The sequence below is a fragment of the Delphinus delphis genome, chromosome 16 (genome assembly GCF_949987515.2).
Source record: "Delphinus delphis chromosome 16, mDelDel1.2, whole genome shotgun sequence".
Classification (NCBI taxonomy): domain Eukaryota; kingdom Metazoa; phylum Chordata; class Mammalia; order Artiodactyla; family Delphinidae; genus Delphinus; species Delphinus delphis.
In genome coordinates this window covers 17,606,300-17,624,487 of record NC_082698.1, presented here as the reverse complement: position 1 = coordinate 17,624,487, position 18,188 = coordinate 17,606,300, and the positions used below count along the sequence as shown (strand labels likewise).

The following is an 18,188-nucleotide window of genomic DNA, read 5'->3' as shown; positions in this document are numbered from 1 at the left end:
GCAATCCCACTCCTGGGTATATATCCAGAAAAGCTGAAAAAACTAATTCAGAAAGATACATGCACCCCAATGTTCATGGAACCACTATTTACAATAGCCAAGACATGGCAGCAACCTAAGTGTCCATGGACAGATGAATGGATAAAGATGTGGTGTATAAATGCACTGGAATATCACCCAGCCATAAAAAAGAATGAAATAATGCCATTTGCAGCAACATGGATGGACCTAGAGATTATCATACTAAGTGAAGTCAGACAGAGAAAGATAAGTATCATATGATATCACTAATATGTGGAATCTAAAAAAATGATACAAATGAACTTATTTAAAAAACAGAAATAGACTCACAGACATAGAAAACAAACATGGTTACCAAAGGGGAAAGAAGCAAGGAAGGATAAATTAGGAATCTGGGATTAATAGATACACACTACTATATATAAAATAGATAAACAAGAACCTACTGTATACCACAGGGAACTATATTCAATATGTTGTAATAACCTATAATGGAAAAGAATCTAAAAAGAATATATGTGTATATATATACATATATTATATAACTGAATATCTATACACACACATATATATAGATATATAGATATAACTGAATCACTGCTGTACACCTGTAACACTGTCAACCAATTATACTTCAATTTAAAAAACATCTCCTAGGGCTTCCCTGGTGGCGCAGTGGTTGAGAGTCTGCCTGCCGATGCAGGGTACGCAGGTTCGTGCCCCGGTCCGGGAAGATCCCACATGCCGTGGAGCGGCTAGGCCTGTGAGCCATGACCGCTGGGCCTGTGCGTCCAGAGCCTGTGCTCCGCAACGGGAGAGGCCACAATAGTGAGAGGCCCGCGTACCGCAAAAAAAAAAAAAAAAAAAAAAACAAACGTCTCCTAGAATCCTGTGATCTCAATATGCCATTAATTGGGTAATTTGAGGCAAATATGTATGTCTAAAGACTCATGATTAAAGATGTCGATTTTTCACAAGGCAGTAAAGCAGTTTTTCCATAAGGAACTAAGACAATCCTTTTTCGTCAGCAAAAAGATACTTTGAGTAAAAACTATGATTTATACAGAACATCCATTGATCTTTATTTGATTTGACAAAATCTTCATTATTAAAAGACGGGTAATAAAATCTGAGCTTACATTGAATCTGCAAATTAAGTTCTATAGTATCTAGAATATTACATAAGAAATTTCAGCAGAGGGGGAGAGAGGATAACAGCATCACATGCAGATGCTCCTGGCAAAGGGGGAACTATATCTGCAGGTGAGGTCCATCGTGTGCAGTGCATAAAAAAATCCTAGAGAAAATGCAATCGACTTACTTGGGTGAAGTGTTTTTCCTTTTGGGGAGAGGGAGCGGTGGCATCGAGGTGCAGGAATTCAAAGGTATGTGCAGAATGGCTTCTCCATTTCAAAATGATAATAAAAATATTTAGATCATGGCATTAGGGCACCTTTGAGGAAAAGAACACCTTAACCAGAGTAGGCTCATTGCATAATTCTTTAGTAATATGTACAATTTTCAAGTAATGGAGCAGACTTAGAGTAATTTTACTTCAAAAGTGGCTATCTATTTTTCTTCTCGCCCTCTGGGGCTTGATCTGTTTCAGCATCGCAGGGACACTTTTCTACACAGTTTCTAGGGAACCATCCTCTTATTCTTGAAACATCTGAGGGAGAAAATGAAACTGATATGAAAAAGTCAGATATACCACAATGACATTTGTGAGACCCATGAGTTCTATTACTTCCAATTAATAAGCTTTTAGTTAGACTTTACCACCCCCCACCATCTTTTATAAGCACAATATGTGGTTAAAGTTAAATAAATAAATAAAATTAAAAAAAAAATGTTCCTAACAAGCTAGGAAACAGATATTTCCCAAATTGCATCATCTGGGAAGGAGCTGATGCGGCTCAGGAGAGCCCCAGTGGAGTGGGGGCAACTTGGTGTTCACGTACATGTGTGTGACCATGAAGGAGGATGGCTCTGTCATACTTCATCTGTTCCGGGGGACTATCTCCCTGTAGCCTTTGTGAATTTTCCTTTTAGACTTTCTCTAACTTGTGCACTTCTATATCAAGCTTGCCTAAGCTGTCACATGGGTTAATTTATGATTAACCCAGTGTTTTCAAAAGAGCATCCTGGGTTAATCTTTACTTTAAAAAGGAACAATTCTTAAAAGTAAATAAAAAATCAAGGACACAGTTTCAGTTCATTAGTTTTTATAATAACTTAATAGGACGAGTCATTCAATGGGGGCGCGTATAGCATGGCAGCTTAGTCATAGGCTCTGGAGCCAGACTGCGTGGGCTGGAGTCTTGGCTCCATCTGCATTTAGCGTGGCCTTGGGCACGTTGCTTAGCCTCTCCACGTTTCAGTTCCCTCACCAATACCTCGGGGGGCTGTTGGGGACCTGAATACCACAAGTGAAGCACTTCCACAAGTGCCTATTGCATAGTTAAGTATGGGGTGTGATGTTTGCTAATCATTGCAAAGACCCAATAAATACAAGTGTATGGAGAAATAATACAAAGAGCTTCTTTTTGTTGTTTAATGATGTGCCTTCCTATTTAGTTCCCCTAATGCACGTGACGTGACTGTTTATAAAAGTTATTCTTGTAAAATTTGCAGCTATTGCTGGCAGTCTTGTTCTTTAAACACCCCCTTCCACTTTCATACCTTCTTTAATGGAATCATCAAGAATTTTATCTCCATACAACCAGTATCTGAAATATTTAAAAGATTAAAATTAATTTTTTTTTTGGCTAGATGCCAATTTCGTCATTCAAGAAGAAATTCACTACTTTCTGTCACTTACCGTAAGCCTCTTGTGGCTAAAATGAACTCCCCTTTCTGTAGCCTTATCCGAGGCTCTTCAGTGCAGGGGCTCGTGAAGAAGGTTTTGATTCCTCTATTCAAAGGACAGCAGGTACCACTATAATCTTCTATTACTTTATACTGAACCTGTCATCAGTGAGCAGAAGAACAATTTAATATTAACTCATACCTGAGGTTTTTGAAGTTTGAATGTAAACTGTTAAAGGTAGATCCAAAATATGAGGCAAGTCTTTCCCTCCTGGTTCCCTACCTACCCTTTATAGAAGGTAATTAATTGATGCTTCTAATTCTCAGGCTTTTCCTTACCCTTCATTTCAAGCACATGGCTAAGAATGAAATTTTAGAAGCAGTGCTGTCCAGTAGAACTTTCTGCAGTGATAGAAATGTTTTATACTTGTGGTATCCAGTGTGATAGCCGCTAGACACATGTAGCTACTGAACACTTTTAATGTGGCTGGTGCAACCAAGGGACTTAAATTTTAATTTTATTTAAATTAATTTAAATTTAAATAGCCACATGTAGCTAGTGGCCGTTGAATTATTCAGCATCACTGTAAGGACGAGTTTCACACTAGGGAACTATATTGAGGATAATTATCTTCTGACAACATAAATTGACTACATTCCCTCCAAACCTCCAGCACAAACTATTTAAATGAAAACAAAACTAATATGCATTAAATTTCAACAAATGTATTAAGAAATATTAGTTAATAAAAGCTAACAGTTGGTTTTTACTCAAAGGCAATTTTAAAACTACACAGAAGTACAGAGCCTGACAAAAGAAAAAGAAATTAGTATCATTGCAAAAGAATTACTTACACTTCTGACTCTTTTATCTGCTTTTTGTTTCAACTGTTCTATCTGTTTGGAAGATATAAAAAAAAAACAATGAAGTCTCTTATCTCAATGTTTAAAAACAGGCTTTCCTCATTTACTATAGCACAGTGACAGGACAAACTCCCAATTTTCCAACATTTCAAATTGCTGACAATTTAAAGGCCGCCTTTTTTTTTTTTTTTTTTAGCATGGAAAGAAGGCCCTGTGACTAAAAACTGGTACTGAAGTGGGGCCTCCTCAGTGTTCCCTCTCCAATGTCTTTATTCACAGAGCACTCCCTGTGGCCCAGGAATCAGGGAGATGCGCTCTCTGCCCTCAGGGGGCTTCCGGGCTCGTCCTTGAGGTGAAGAGGATACAGAGACTCACTGATTCTTTAGAGAGAGGGCAAACAGACTGCAAAATTCACCAACAATGAGTCTTGATTAAAATTCACCATTTCAACTCCTTTTCTCCACTTATTCAGCAAGTTTATTAAATGTTACTACACTAGATATAGCAGGGGAAATAACCTCTGCCTAGAACCTTGCCAAGTTAAGTTAAAGACATAAGATACAAGAATTAAATAAAGATGAGACCTCATGTGCTAATATGCATTAGTATACGATTAAGTGCCAAATCCAGCTGAGTCTAGAGCGGGGAGGTAAGTCTTTATGGAAGAGAGGGCACTGGAACTGGTCTGAATAATTTCCGATAAACAGGAGCTCATATGACATAGAAAAAACAGTGTTGGGGAGGAGTTAGGTGTCAGGAATGTACCAGGAATTCGCTGAGTAGACTAGGCTGATTGGAAAGGATGATTCCTGCTAGGATGTAGGTGAAAGGTAGCTTTTGGCCAGATTTTATAAAACTAAGTTAAGGAATCTCACAGGTATGGAGAGATAAGGAATGATTTAAATAGAAGGAGGGACATGATACAAGGAGCGCTTTAGAATTAATTTAGATTCATTTGACATACTGAAAAAATTCTTATTACTTATTTTACTATAAAATGCCATTGGAGTTAAGGAGAAGTTAAGGGGAAGAAGGTGAGGCAAAAAGGCAAGACTATCTGAACAAAAATACTCACTGTTAAGCTGTACGGGTGACAGCCTTCTCTTATTGGCCAATCCAGTCCATCTCCTTTGGGGACCCCTGACCACGTAAAAACTTGTTTAAAGTTCTTCCATCTACTTCCCAAATCATAAGGAAAAACAAAGACTTCATCTAGTTGATAATATTGAATTCGATCTTTAGCCTGTGGGTAACAAAGATGTAAGATGGCAGATACATCTGTCTTAAGTGGCTTTTAGTAATATACTATCGAGAACATTTATTCCTCAAATTTGTATCATACCTAAAAATGCTTCCTCCTTGTTGTAACGCTAGAGTACACAGGAGAAATAAACACACTTATCACAATATAGGAAGAACCTGACACACAATACCAACCTTGTATGAGACCATCCAGAAAATGTCTGACAGGAGTTACTCAGGAATACGCCTAAATAAGACCAAATTTAAGCATTCAAAAACATTTATTAAAGGAGTCAGTAACTTTATTCCATGTAGAAAAAGTCCTCAATGTTCTTGCTTGTTCAGCAGAACAAAGGAATCCAGGTGTAAAGAAGACATACTGATAAGGAGGTTTAAGAGAAAACAAGGGTTTATTCAGGATGGAAGGAACCGTTAGGTGGGGTGCACTAGAATGCAATGGCTGCATCCTGGGTGGCAGCAACACCTGTGTGAGTGGCCAGGAAAGGTGTGACGGGGGAGTCATCATTCTATGAAAATTATTATTTTTTAAAGCTAGCAAGTATGTGTAAGAGATCTTTCAGTTTTATATACCATTACATATGTCTATATACTTATTTATGGAGGCATTTATATGTACATCTTATGCATATATATATAAATATTCAGGTTTCATAAATTATATTCTAGGCATTTAAATTGTTAGCTTTTACTTAAAGGGATAAACTGGCTTAGAATTTCTGATAGAAATTTCTAAGAAATTTCTTAGAATTTCTGAATTTCCACTGACACCTAGTGGTATAAAGATACACCATTTATTCCTACAATAAGTGTACAAATCCAGTTGATACTTACAGTGTAATAAAATCTGTAATTCTGATACATTTTAATATCAATACAATCATTTATTTGATTTCTACTGAGCAACAGAGCGCCAGTTTTAAAATAACTTCTAGATTTAGCATGGCACTTTATAAAGAGCTTTGGTCATTAGCAAAAAAACACTGTTAATCTAATGTGAACACATTATGCTAACTAGAGATGATACCTTGAAATATTATCAGGGGATAGTATTTTAGGGAAAAGCTTTTGCAGTTACTTATAAAGTGATGTTGATTCAATTAAAATTGTCAAGCTGTAACATGACAACATGTAAGTCCATCCCCACCCAGACAGTAAAGGGTAATTTCTTTTCCCTTTTTAAAAGCAAAAGCTTCAGTCTTCAAAATGAATTAAGAGACTCCGAGAATAGAGATCTAGAATATTAAGAAAGAAAAAGTGCTAAGGATGAGAGTAGCTTACAAAAATAACCAAGGCATGGTCTTTAAGAGAAGCACTCAGTGAAGATGGGGGATTCCAGCAATACTGTGTGTTAAAAGGTGACAGAGATGTGCAGTAAGTGCTACAGGAAAATGGTACAGAAGTACTTAACCTAGTCTAGGGAAAGTCAAGGAAGGTTCCTTGGAGGAAGTGACAGCTAAATTAAGTGTTGAGGGACAAGAAATTAGGCAAAAAATAGGGGGAAAGAATATTCTAGGCAGAGGGAACAACATGTGGAAAGATACAGAAGCATAAGATGTGCAAACTATTTGGTATTAGCTGGTATTGAGTGTGAATGGGGTGGGAGGGGTGGAAATGAAGCTGGAGAAGCAGGTAAGAGCAAGATATAAAAGGTTTTATTGATATTACGCTTAAGCTAAGGAGCTTGGACTTAAACCCGTACATCAGTGGTTCCCAAAGTATGCTCTGCATACCTCCTTGAGTCCCCAAGACCTTTTCTTGGAGTTCAACAAAGTCAGACAACTTTCATAATAATACGAAGATGTTATTTGCCTTCTTCATGGTGTTGACATTTGCAACGGTGGGTAAAACTACTGGCACCTTAAGCAGGAATCAAGACAGTGGCACCAAACTGTATTAATAGGTGCTATATTCTTCACTGCTACACACTCATAATTCAAACAAAACCAAACCAACAAAAAGCCCAGTTTTACATAAAAATTTCTTGATGAAGAAATAAAAATTATTTTTATTAAATCTCAGCCCTCAAGTAGATGTCTTTTTTTTTAAAGTAGATGTCTTTTTAATATTCTGTGTGACAAAATGGGAAGTACACATAAAGCTTGCCAAAGTGCTTATCTCAAGAAAAACACTTGTTTGAGTTGTGAGCTAACAAAAGCTGTGTAGCCAGCTTTTTTCATATAATGCTATTTTTACATGAAAGAATGAGTAATGTAACAGAAAAACCAAGGTTATTCAGACCTTGGTATTTAGTGGATATCTTCTCGAAAATGAACAAAGTCAGGCTGTTACTTCATATAAACAACTGAGTATTTGTTGCCAGTGGAAAAAATAAGGCTTTCAAGTGAAAATTGGAATTTGGAAAATTTATAGCCACAACTATGAGCTTGACAGCTTTCCAATATTTAAAGATTTTCCCCATAAAATTGGTAGTGATATAAATGAATGCGGCTTTTAGATACTGTATAATGAAATGTGTCAACATTTAAAAAATCTGTGTAATGCTGTAAACTACTATTTTCCAAATGACCGATGCCTGATGCCCTGTGTGGGTACCAGGTCCATTCAAAGAGCAAGATAGATTGATGGATTTAAATACGAAAGAATACAAAGAGTTTACTGATGTAGTTTCAGATCTCACATGCAGCTAACCTCTCAAGAACTAGCACTTGTCAAGCTTTAATGTATTATCAAGGAATATCCACTATTATCTAAAAGACATGTTAAAATACTCCACCCTTTTCTACCTACTTATCTGAGGCTGAATTTTCTTCATATACTTCAATCAAAGCAACATATCTCAACAGATTGAATGCAGAAGTAGATGTGAGAATCCAACTGTCTTCTGTTAAGTCAGATATTAGAGATTTATACAAAAAAAATACCACTTCCTATTTTATTTTGGAAAATTTAATTATTTTTCCCAAAAACATGTTATTTTTATTAACATATAATGGATTTATTGTTATTTTAAAGTGAAATAATAAATATTCAAAGATTTTCTCAGTTAGAAAATATGGCAAATGTCAATAGATATAATACACATTAACAAAAGCTCTTTAGTGTCCTTAACAATTTTTGAGAATGTAAAAGGTCCTGAGACCAAAAAGTTTGAGAACTGCTGCTGTAAATGAAAGCTCACCAGCTGGCTGCCGGGAGGCTAAATATGTCCTATAGGTGTTTTATTTGTCCCACAAAGGCTTTTTGTTTGTTTTTAATCTGAATTGCTTGTCAATGCTTAAAAATAGAAAGGAGGTAACACAGAAATCCAGATCTCTGACTTTTCTTGGAAAAAAAAATATATATACGATCTCACAATACTGGGTGAGGATTTCCCTGTGGCACCAATCAGCTTCGTCTGCCGGGCAGCTCTGGCCCACAGACTGGCTCCCCGCATCTAGGTTATCTGCCTGGGCCCTAGTGCATTTGGGTTTACAACCCCTGCTACAGTGATAGTGAGGCTCTGAGAAGTTTTAAATAGGGAGTGGGGTAGTCAGATGTACTTTTTATATCAGAATCACAATGGACAGCGTGAAGTATGTACTGGAGGTTGTGAGGTTTGTAACAAGCTAAATGTTATAAGCCCATCTGATGTCTAAAGCCTATGTGATGGCACCTTGGTAGGACAGAAGTTCCTTTCCCAATGGGTTCCCTTCTCCTCTAGTCTGAGAGGAGCCAAAATGGTTTCATGTGTGGCTTAGCCCTCTTCAACAACTCAGTGTGTGAGAGAGCTCTGTGGGAGTCATATTAAACCAGGAATAAATCAAACGGTTCCCATGATCGCCTTTTACATGGCATGCAAATGACGTAAGGAAGCCATTTGGTAGCCAAGTTTTCATTTTGGGGCATTTATTAGTTAATCTGGTCTATTAGTTAATCAGTACTTTATCGATATTGAGGAACAATTATAAAATTTACCTTCTCTTCAATCCATGATTCAATAGAAGTTTTGTTTCTGAGAATTATTTTCATCTGGAAATTAAATGATAAATAGTAAAATTTCATAATGTGACTGGTTCATTTAAGATTATAATCTTTACACTAACCCTACGAGGTAGTTTTTATTGTTCCACTCCATAGATGAAGATATCAGGATAACAGAGATTAAGTAACAGAGTGTGGTCCATCTGACTCTTAACCACTGTACATCTTCACATGAATGACTACATCGATCCACAGTCAAATCTGAATCTACTGTTTAAATAAAAAATCATGTTTTATGTACTAGCTTCTGAATAGGTTTTTCAGAGTATTAATAAAATATTGATAATAATCCATTCAATCAGTATTACATAGATTATGCTATTGAAATCTTTTACCACTATTTTTAATCTTAAATACATGATTAATCTATTTATTACAAGTAACAGTGACTCATTTCAGTCAACCTAGATATTTTGCTTGCTGTAAAAACTGAATATTTTCAGTCCTGATTCTATTTTTTGATCTTCCTAGCTATGGCAATTCCATTTATGTAGGTTTTTACACCACAGGATTTTAGTTTATTTCTAATATGCTTCTTAATTCTAGGGATCGGGGAAAATTTTTCAAAGAATTTGATCCCAGGCTAGTAGAAAATGTGAACTATAACCAAAACCAGGTTATTTTAAAACCAAGAGTTCAAAAAGGGTTGGGTGATGCATCAGGGCCCTCAAGCCCAGCGTTTCTAATTCTATATGTCCTGCAATTCTTTGAAGTCTCGATGTGCCTTCATGGAGACAGTGTGACACAGTAAGAACAAACCTGGACTGGGAGTCCTTATCATATTCCAAGGGCCTAGCACAATACCTGGTCCACAATGGGCCTTCAATGAATGAATAAACTAATTAAGCAAATGAAATGAGTCATAAGAACTATTTTTTGATCCGTTCAGGGCCACATCCTCCTTCTCTGTGTTCTCACTGCACTCTGTACATAAATCTATGCTATACACATGACCCTGTATTAGTTAACTCTTCACCACTCATTGTGAGTTCCCTAATGGCAGGAACCCTTCATTTTCATTCTTGTAGCCTCAGTAATTAGCAAAGTGATTCATCACAGAGTAGACATTAAATAGCACCTATATTACAGGGTTGTTATGGAGATTAAATGAGCTGACCCATGTAAAAAGCCTAAAACAGCACTCAATAAATGTTAGCTTTGCTATTATGATTTTGATTTAATATATGCTACTATAAAATAATAACAATTATGTTCATTGAATATATGTGTACTGAATACATGAATGGATGATCTTGGCTATGTCACTTAACCTTCCTGTGACTTAATTACTAATCTGTAAGGAAGGGAAAATAATACTCCTCTTCGACCTCTTTTGGGGTTGATGTGAAGATCAAGAGAGACGGTGAGAAGAGCTTTCTCAAGTATAAAATGCTATATAACTCTAAGTTAGTATTTTTAAAATTAAATCAACAACCTAGAAATTCTGGCAAAGTCACTTCAAAATTATCTGACTAGTAGAAGATTAAATTAATCACCTAGATGGAATACATAACAATAATCTCCATTTCACACTGCATACTTAAATGGAAGCTTTATCTCTTTCTCTTTACAAGTGGCCCCAATAACTTGACAACTTTAGCTAGAGGTAATAGAGGAACTTACCTGGATAAAAAACAACATCCCAACAGCTATGGTTGTTCCTAAAGCTAATCCCAAGGCAAACAAGGTGGCAGCAAATGCAGCTAATCCGAACGGCATAATCGGAAGAGGATCTCTCCGGGCTGCACTCATATCAATCTTTACCGTGTTCCACCCAAAGGAGAGCTATAAACAATAACAACAACACACAGCCATACTCTACCATTTAAAAGAACTTGGTCAAAAGGATCAACAAATGACAACTTGACACTGTGGCCAAAGCAAACAGAGCTGTTTCTAATCAATACTGTGGTTTGAACTCATACTGACATGCACGATATCATTCTTCAGTATTCTAAGACGTTTTTTGTTTGTTTGTTATTGTTCCCTCAGAAAGTGTTACGTAGACCACACAAACATTACTACGCATGAACACCACCAATCTAAGCTGTAACTGCGTCTCCCATCCTCTCCTTGTTTTCCTCTATTTACAGTGATTTCCACAGCGACAAACATAGCCTAGCATTCAGTGGTTTCTTCCCTCACGTTCCACAACGAGAGGTTTAAAAACTAGCAAAATGTAGGCCAAATATGGCCTGCTGATGTGTACTGCCTGGCCTACAAAATGTTTTAAAATATTCAGTTAGGTACCAACATTTAGAAATTTAGTGATTTAGAAATCAGATTTCACATAGAAAGTCCAGATTTTCAGATTTTTCTTGAAAAACCGGATGATCTGACATCACCAGGCTGGATTTCCAAACATCAAGAACTGGCTGAAGTCAAACATGGGCTGTTCCCTGTGTGAAGGACCTGTGTTTTCCAGCTTACCACATCCCACCAGGCCTGTTTCCCTCACTGACCCTCCAGCCCTCTTTAGGGGCCTCAATTTGCGACGACTGAACTTTATCTCATGACTACTTGCCCATAAATCAACTCAATCAGTTGTACCGTATCTTAGAACGTGCACCTGCTCTGTGAGCCACGTTCCAGGACACTGGATTTAGAAATGAACAAAAGAACTACAACTGGCCACAGGATCGAATGGAAACAGAAAGCACTAGTATTGCCTTTTTTCTCCCTCTTCTGCCTTTTCCTCTAACTATTCTTTACCACAGCTACCAAGTTTGAAGTCCAGTAAGTTATACATAGTACTAAAATAATTGTCAACTTCAACTAGAGCATATAAGGTGAGTTTCCAGAACAAAATAATCTTTCCTCATCTTAAAAACTGTTTTACTGCTTTTTTAAAAGGAGTCCTTATTGAGGATTATAAAGTTACAAAGTTCTATTTCCCCACCTAAATTGTAGAAAGCATATTTCCAAAAGGAACTTCTTAAATAATCTTAATAACTACTATTTAAGCTGGCATGATTTTATAACATTTTCTTACCCGATTATAAAGCTGTGTATACATTGTCATAACAAAAATAAAGGCAGCATGAATACAACCCAGTGGTGCTAAAAGGAGAAACAGTGTGAACGAAGCATGATTTTGATAACCACAGCAGTTGTTGATCCAAGGACAGTGATGGTCCATCTTCATCACACACCTAACAAGAAAAATTTACATAAAATGTGAGGCAGAAAATCCTGTCTACTTTAAATAACTTTGGTCTTCAAAAGATCAAGCACATCGGAATCTAGCATGTCCACGCATGGTCACAGAGAAATTATACTTCATGGAACACAAAGAAAAATCTTTATGAGTTTTTAAACAGTGACTTCTTTTAAATTTTAAACAACACAAGAAAGGGCAGGCTTTGTAACAGCGTCTGAGGAAAAGATGTCTGCTACAAGTGACTTTGTTTAAAGAAGTCTGGAGGCCCGCTGAGAAGTTCATTATAAAGAAATGAGCATAGTTCCTGGTTTTCCTCTAGCTCTGAAATGCAGTGACTGAAGTGGAAAACAACAGAGACTGAACAAAATTACTTATAAATCTCCACTGGGGTTGATGGGACCTAGCAGACGCCTGTAACTTCCTTCCTTCCTGCTCGTATTCTTTAGATGTGGAGTCTCTAAGCTAAGCAAGCTAACTCCGGAATATAAGATGTGGTTTAATAAGCAAAGTCTTACTCTGTTTCCCTTCCTTGAGGCTGCTAGAAGAAAATTTTCTTGCCTCAAACTAAACTTTATTTGCCCCTCCAATGGTCCCCATAAACCTCAGCATTCTCATCATAAATTTCTTATTTATCACTGGACATAGGTGTTCATTAAAAAAGGTTCTAGCTTAATTCACATTTTTCATAGTGATTCTGTTTTCTTCCAATTAAGTTTTGCATATAAAACACCTGTGATAATAGGCACCTGGATTCATTTATTAGATCTGTATAAAGTGTAAATGTTAGTCAACTAAATAATGGAAAAAGCAGGTCTCATTTATAATTTAGACTCAGAACAATTCTAAGGCTAGTCAAGATGACAGTCGAGAATTAATCCTGATTTATGAAAACAACCTAACGGTGTAACTTTTTACCCTGCTCTTGGCAAGGCAAGAAGCAAAGTAAACCTGTACTTTTCTAGAAAACTCTTTTCACTTATAACAAAAAAGAGTAATACTTATCAAAATTGACAATTTAAAAGTAAAATGAAGATTATGACACTTAATTATTTTGACATTATTTATAAAGTAGCCACCTTGCAGAAAATAAAACTAGGATTGATGTGGTAGAAAGAATAACAAAAGACCAGTAATCAAGTTGATCAATCCCCAATGAATAGCAAAGACAGTACCTGTTACACTTTCTGCAATGATGTGACCGTGGTGCCTTGTATGCTTGGCAGACTTTACAATATTGGAGGTACATGCTATCCTGAGAATTTTCCTTGGCAGCAAAATAGAAACAAAACATAAACTTCTGGGTAATTGGAAAAGTGATGTTGCTGTTACCAGAAATTCACTATTTAAAAATATTTTAACTCAAATATAATGGCTGAAAATGCAAGTTAAAATTCAAATTCCATCCTTTCCCCATCTCCCATAAAAGAAAATCAAACCATAATATTTATTCATAAGGCGTGACTTGTTATTACCAGGCTGTCTGTTATTTCTGAATACTTTATGGTTTAAAACAGTAGTTTCTAAAGAGTTTTTCTCAGTTATAAGGGATGTTAATATGTTACATGAAAAAAGATCCTAGAGCCAAACCACACTGTAGAATTATGAGGTGAATGATATGCAGTGTTTCCTAGAAACTTATGCACTCATCACCACCCTTCCATTTTTTTTTTTTTTTTAAAGCAGAAGTATTTAATGAAATTGCTTTGGGAAATACTAATTTAGATCCATACTTTCAAACCAGTATAAAATAAAGTCTTTGAGCTCTAAATAATCGGTGATTAGAATAATACACTTAGTCTCTACCAAAGCAAAGAGCAGGCTGTGTTTGATCTTATTGGTTGGCAGATAAGGCAAAAACTAAACATATGATTATCATGAGGGTTCACCATCTTAAGGAATCTTTTTCTTACCGGTTTCCACCCCAGAGGGACGAAGCCAGGACCAACAAACATGGCATTGAAGTAATTATAAAGAATCATGACAGTCCAATTTATCAACATGATGAAGTTCATGCTTCCTCCAGTGGTGTGTAAAGGCCAATACCACAACACAGAGTCAATCATGGCCATGGTAGAACATATTGCTATAACACCAAGGGCTATAATGGGACCCCAGTGACAAAGTCTCTTTACTTCTTGTAGATTTTCAAACTTGATAACTGAGCAGAATGTACCCATTTTGGTGAGGAAGAACTCGTTCCTGTTTTTAAAGAACTATAGATTTCCTTTTCCTGTGCATACATTTCCATGTGCCACAAGTCCACGTGTGTTCCTTAATTGTCATGCCTTCACATTGTGGGATGTTAATGCAGATTATGCCATGTTCACTGTTACACACTCTTTATGTTTTCTAGGAGAATCCAGTACCTTGGTTTGAAATCCAATCTAAAGAAACAAAATGAGAAAGTTCGGTAAGACATTTTACTATGTACTGTATTTGTTAATTCCAATAATCACCTAAACAAAAGCAGCTCACAAGTACTTTACTATGGAATGAGTACCTCATCAAACGTCAAAAAGAACTATTTTCGTCGTATCCAAACTTTCCTCATGTCTGAATAGCACCTAAACTGGACACGTGATTGTAAAATGGTTGTTTTTATTCTTTTGTTCCCAACTTGTCAGAGGACTGTGTCTATGCAACCGTTTAGTAAATGGTTTGAGGAGACGAAGAATTTTAGAGCTGGGAAGGAGGGCCTTAGGGTTGGCCTAATCCAGCTTCCTTCTTCATAGAAAAGAAAATGGCTTGGAGAGGCTGAGTGAGTAAACCACGGCGGTAACTCAACAGAAGCCAAGTCATCAAACTCCCTCTATGGAGTTCTAAACTGCCTCTTACCCAGTCTCGAATTACATAAAGTATGATCCAGACATGGTCTACACCATTTGCCTGAGGTTGCCCCCCAAACACTAACTTAAGGGTCTATTTGTGTCAAAGTAAAGAAGCGGGAGGGTGAAAGCAAAGAGACTGCAAGGAAGGGAGGGGAGAGATAAGTGTGTGTGAACTCAGGATCGGAGGTGTATATGAGAAGGAACATGATGAGAATATTTGAGGCAAAAAAAAAAAAAAAAAAAGAAGAAGAAGAAGTGTCTCCCGGAGCGAGGGACGGGGAAGTCAGGACGGCGAGCGCCGGGAAGATCTGTAGAAGGGTATTTCGGACTGGACTGGAGTGAGTCAAGGGAAGAAGACCAGAGGAACAGAGTAACAAAGACTTCCATGCAACAGATGCCGCTGCCTTGTGCCTCAATTTCCCGCCCGTGTCATGGAGCAGAGCGCTTAGAAATCCTCACTCAGGGGAAGAACATCTTGATAAGAGTGGTTGGTCTCAACACTCTGGAGACTCTGGCCTCACTCGGGTGGAGCGAAGACCGCCAAAATCATGGTTACGTCCCGTGCTTTGACTCCCACCTCGGTCTGGTCCTCAGTGCCCGCTCTTTGGCCATCGCATTTCCGGGGCGGCTCGGGCTCACCCGGAGCAGGTTTTCTCAGGCTCGGATAACTCCGTCATGGGTACCCCAGCCGAGCGCAAGTAGAAAGTAAATCCTGTGTGCTAGAGGCCGGAGTTCGGCACCAGCCTCCACCCTCGCGTTGTTCCGCCATCGGCCTCGCCGCAGCTCTCCCGCTCAGGCTCAGTGCGCAGACTCCGTGACAGCCACTTCCGGGAGGTTCGCCGCATCAAACTTCCCCCCTGGAAACAAGGCCCTCTGACTTGTAGCTTGGGGAGCCGGAGCCGCTTTCCAAAACGTGGAGGGGCAAAAAATGCTTTCGGTGATTCCCGAGAACCCGCATATTTTTTAAGCTTTTGGGGGCACTAACTGAAGGGCTTTTCCTTAGCGAATTTCTTAATCTTGAAGCCCGAACGGAAAATAAAAAGCGCACCCAGCCCAACTTCCGGAGGACCAAGATCGCGAAGAACAACCAGGAAGCGGCCTGGCTGGGAGCTACCCCGGCTTCTCCGCTCCGCTCTCTAGGGAGCTTCCCGCGTTCCTACACCGTCTTTTCCTGCCCCGCGTAGCCCCAGCCCTGACCTAGGCTCCGGCCCGGGCCGGCCACTCCGGAGCCGCCATGTCGTCCGACTTCGAAGGCTACGAGCAGGACTTCGCGGTGCTCACTGCAGAGATCACCAATAAGATTGCGAGGGTCCCCCGACTCCCGCCTGGTAAGAGCCCTGCCCAGGCTGGGCGGGGGTGGCCCGGAGAGCCAGGAGGCTTGGGCAGTGGGCGATGGAACGACACCTGAATAAATGTGTCTCTGGGGAGCGAGCCTGGAGGCAGGTGGTGTTGGGGCCTCCCAGAGGGATGCTTGAGGTTGGTTGAGGGTAAGGGGAGAATCTAAGCTGGGTTGTGGGGTGCAGTGTAAAGAGCCTTTGGCTTCTGAGCCATCTGGGCTCTAATCTGGACTCCGCTGCCTTGTGACTCGTATAACCTTGGGAACGTTTCTCTGAGTCTTAGTTTTGGCTGGGTTTTGTTTGTGAAATATAGAGATGTGAGAGTATCCAAAGAGAATCAGTGAACGTACCCAGATCATGAGTGTGCATCATACAGTAACGTTGTCTTGTTAGTAATGATGTTATTATTATAGGCAGCAAAGCAGTGTTAAGAGCCATAGTACCCGGATTCAAATCCCTGCTCTGCCACTTAGAAGTTGTTGTATTTAGGCAAGTTTCTTAATCTCTCTCAACTTTCCTTCTTGGTAAAATGGAGAGAATTGTGCGTCTCTCATAGGGTTTTTGTGAAGATTAAATGACAACATATGTAAAGCCCTTTCTTGGTGTTAGCTGCTGTAATCATTAGTATCTTTCATACCCCCATCCCCATTTATTATTTTTCATCCTTCCTGGGGATCCATAACCCAGTGTTGTGTAAAACTTGGTACAGGATAATTTTTCTCACTTTTAAAATTCCACCATTTTCATCCAGAAGAGTTTTGTTTTTGTGTTCTAGCACAACTCATTTTCGATACTGGGCTGTCAGTTATGTGAAGGTGGGAGCTGTGTTTGATTTCCTTGGCATTTACTTAGAACGGGCTCAGGAAAATGTTTTAAGTGAATGAACAGATACATAAATATGATGTCTTGTGACTTTTGTCTGTAGGACATTGTTTTAGGATTTATTTTTCTCTCAATACAGATTTAATTTGAGTATTTACTTGCAGAAAAGATTGTGGCTTTGGTGCTCAGTTTTGTTAGTGAAATTGAACCATCTACCTTCACTCTATGGTGTAAAGTATAGGAAAAGGAGTGCTCATTGATCTGTGAACTGGTGGGCAACTTCCTTGCCCCACCTTGTTAGTCAATCCTTGATGCCAGCAGCAATTTCTCCTGGACTGAAGTTGTCATTCCTCTTTCCCTTTCCCTACCTCCCCCCAAACTTTTGTGTTTGTAAATAATTTTCTTCCTTTCTTTGTTTTTCTTTTTTTTAATATATAAATTTATTTATTTAGTTAGTTAGTTATGGCTCCGTTGGGTCTTCGTTGCTGCACGCGGGCTTTCTCTAGTTGCGGTGAGCGGGGGCTGCTCTTCATCGTGGTACGCTGGCTTCTCATTGCGGAGCACTGGCTCTAGGCACGTGAGCTTCAGTAGTTGTGGCACGTGGGCTCAGTAGCTGTGGCGCACGGGCTTAGTTGCTCCACAGCATGTGGGATCTTCCCGGACCAGGGATCGAACCCATGTCCCCTGCATTGGCAGGCAGATTCTTAACCACTGCGCCACCAGGGAAGTCCCCTCTTTGTTTTTCTTACCCCCACCTATTTTCTATTAATAGGGACATTTGCTTCAAGCCAGGTTCTCTGCATTTACACCCCACTCATCTCCTGAAGTCCCAGTTAGTTCTGGAGGAGGTGGAGGATGGTGTCTTAAAGAGGTGTACGAGTCCAAGTGAGGGAACAAGGGGAGAGAACCAAGGTAGCATATACCACCAGGCTTTGCTGCCTTGGAGATTTTTGTGGCGAATTGGCTGATGGCCTCATCACTTCATGATACATCACCTCGCCTCAACTCTTCATTTCTGCTTTCCTCCACTGCCCAATATCATCTTGATTTTTGTTGTCATTGTTGTTGGAGACTACTTCCTTTGACTTCAGTCCCAGAGCCTCA

At 38.8% G+C, this 18,188-nt stretch overlaps 2 protein-coding genes across 17 annotated transcripts in view; one reads left to right on the top strand and one right to left on the bottom strand.

Moving 5' to 3' along the window:
• Positions 1 to 925: 925 nt before the first annotated feature.
• Positions 926 to 15,710, bottom strand: ZDHHC6 (zinc finger DHHC-type palmitoyltransferase 6). 2 transcript variants are annotated; one of them, XM_060034065.1, is made up of 11 exons: positions 15,503 to 15,710; positions 14,008 to 14,481; positions 13,270 to 13,361; positions 11,930 to 12,089; positions 10,561 to 10,722; positions 8,872 to 8,925; positions 4,769 to 4,936; positions 3,685 to 3,726; positions 2,843 to 2,988; positions 2,704 to 2,750; positions 929 to 1,690 (listed from the first exon to the last, which is right to left on the bottom strand). In XM_060034065.1, the coding sequence occupies exons 2-11, from the start codon at positions 14,272 to 14,274 to the stop codon at positions 1,587 to 1,589; spliced, it is 1,242 nt and encodes a 413-aa protein (XP_059890048.1). In that variant the 5' UTR covers positions 14,275 to 14,481; positions 15,503 to 15,710; the 3' UTR covers positions 929 to 1,586. The 2 variants fall into 2 exon arrangements, with proteins under 2 accessions (XP_059890049.1, XP_059890048.1); XM_060034066.2 differs by lacking the exon at positions 15,503 to 15,710 and having other exon boundaries at positions 926 to 1,690; positions 11,930 to 11,997; positions 14,008 to 14,181.
• Positions 15,711 to 15,870: 160 nt separating this feature from the next.
• VTI1A (vesicle transport through interaction with t-SNAREs 1A) overlaps positions 15,871 to 18,188 on the top strand; it is a 364,615-nt gene continuing 362,297 nt past the window's right edge. For 5 of the 15 annotated variants that reach the window (XM_060034063.1, XM_060034058.1, XM_060034060.1 and 2 more), the window contains exon 1: positions 15,874 to 16,253. In XM_060034063.1, the coding sequence (XP_059890046.1) occupies positions 16,160 to 16,253 (94 nt within the window). In that variant the 5' untranslated portion in view covers positions 15,874 to 16,159. Of the gene's footprint in view, positions 16,254 to 18,188 lie in introns of all 15 variants that reach the window. The other 10 variants (XM_060034052.1, XM_060034053.1, XM_060034049.1 and 7 more) reach the window with 5 other exon arrangements.

Bases quoted from the DNA above. Each gene is read 5' to 3' on its own strand.
- ZDHHC6 (XM_060034065.1), bottom strand. From the start codon at position 14,274: ATGGGTACATTCTGCTCAGTTATCAAGTTTGAAAATCTACAAGAAGTA. The intron at 12,090-13,269 runs GTACTGTCTTTG...TTTTCTTGTTAG, and splicing joins CATTGCAGAAAGTGTAACAG to GTGTGTGATGAAGATGGACC. The intron at 4,937-8,871 runs GTAAATTTTATA...TGTTACCCACAG, and splicing joins AATCATGGATTGAAGAGAAG to GCTAAAGATCGAATTCAATA.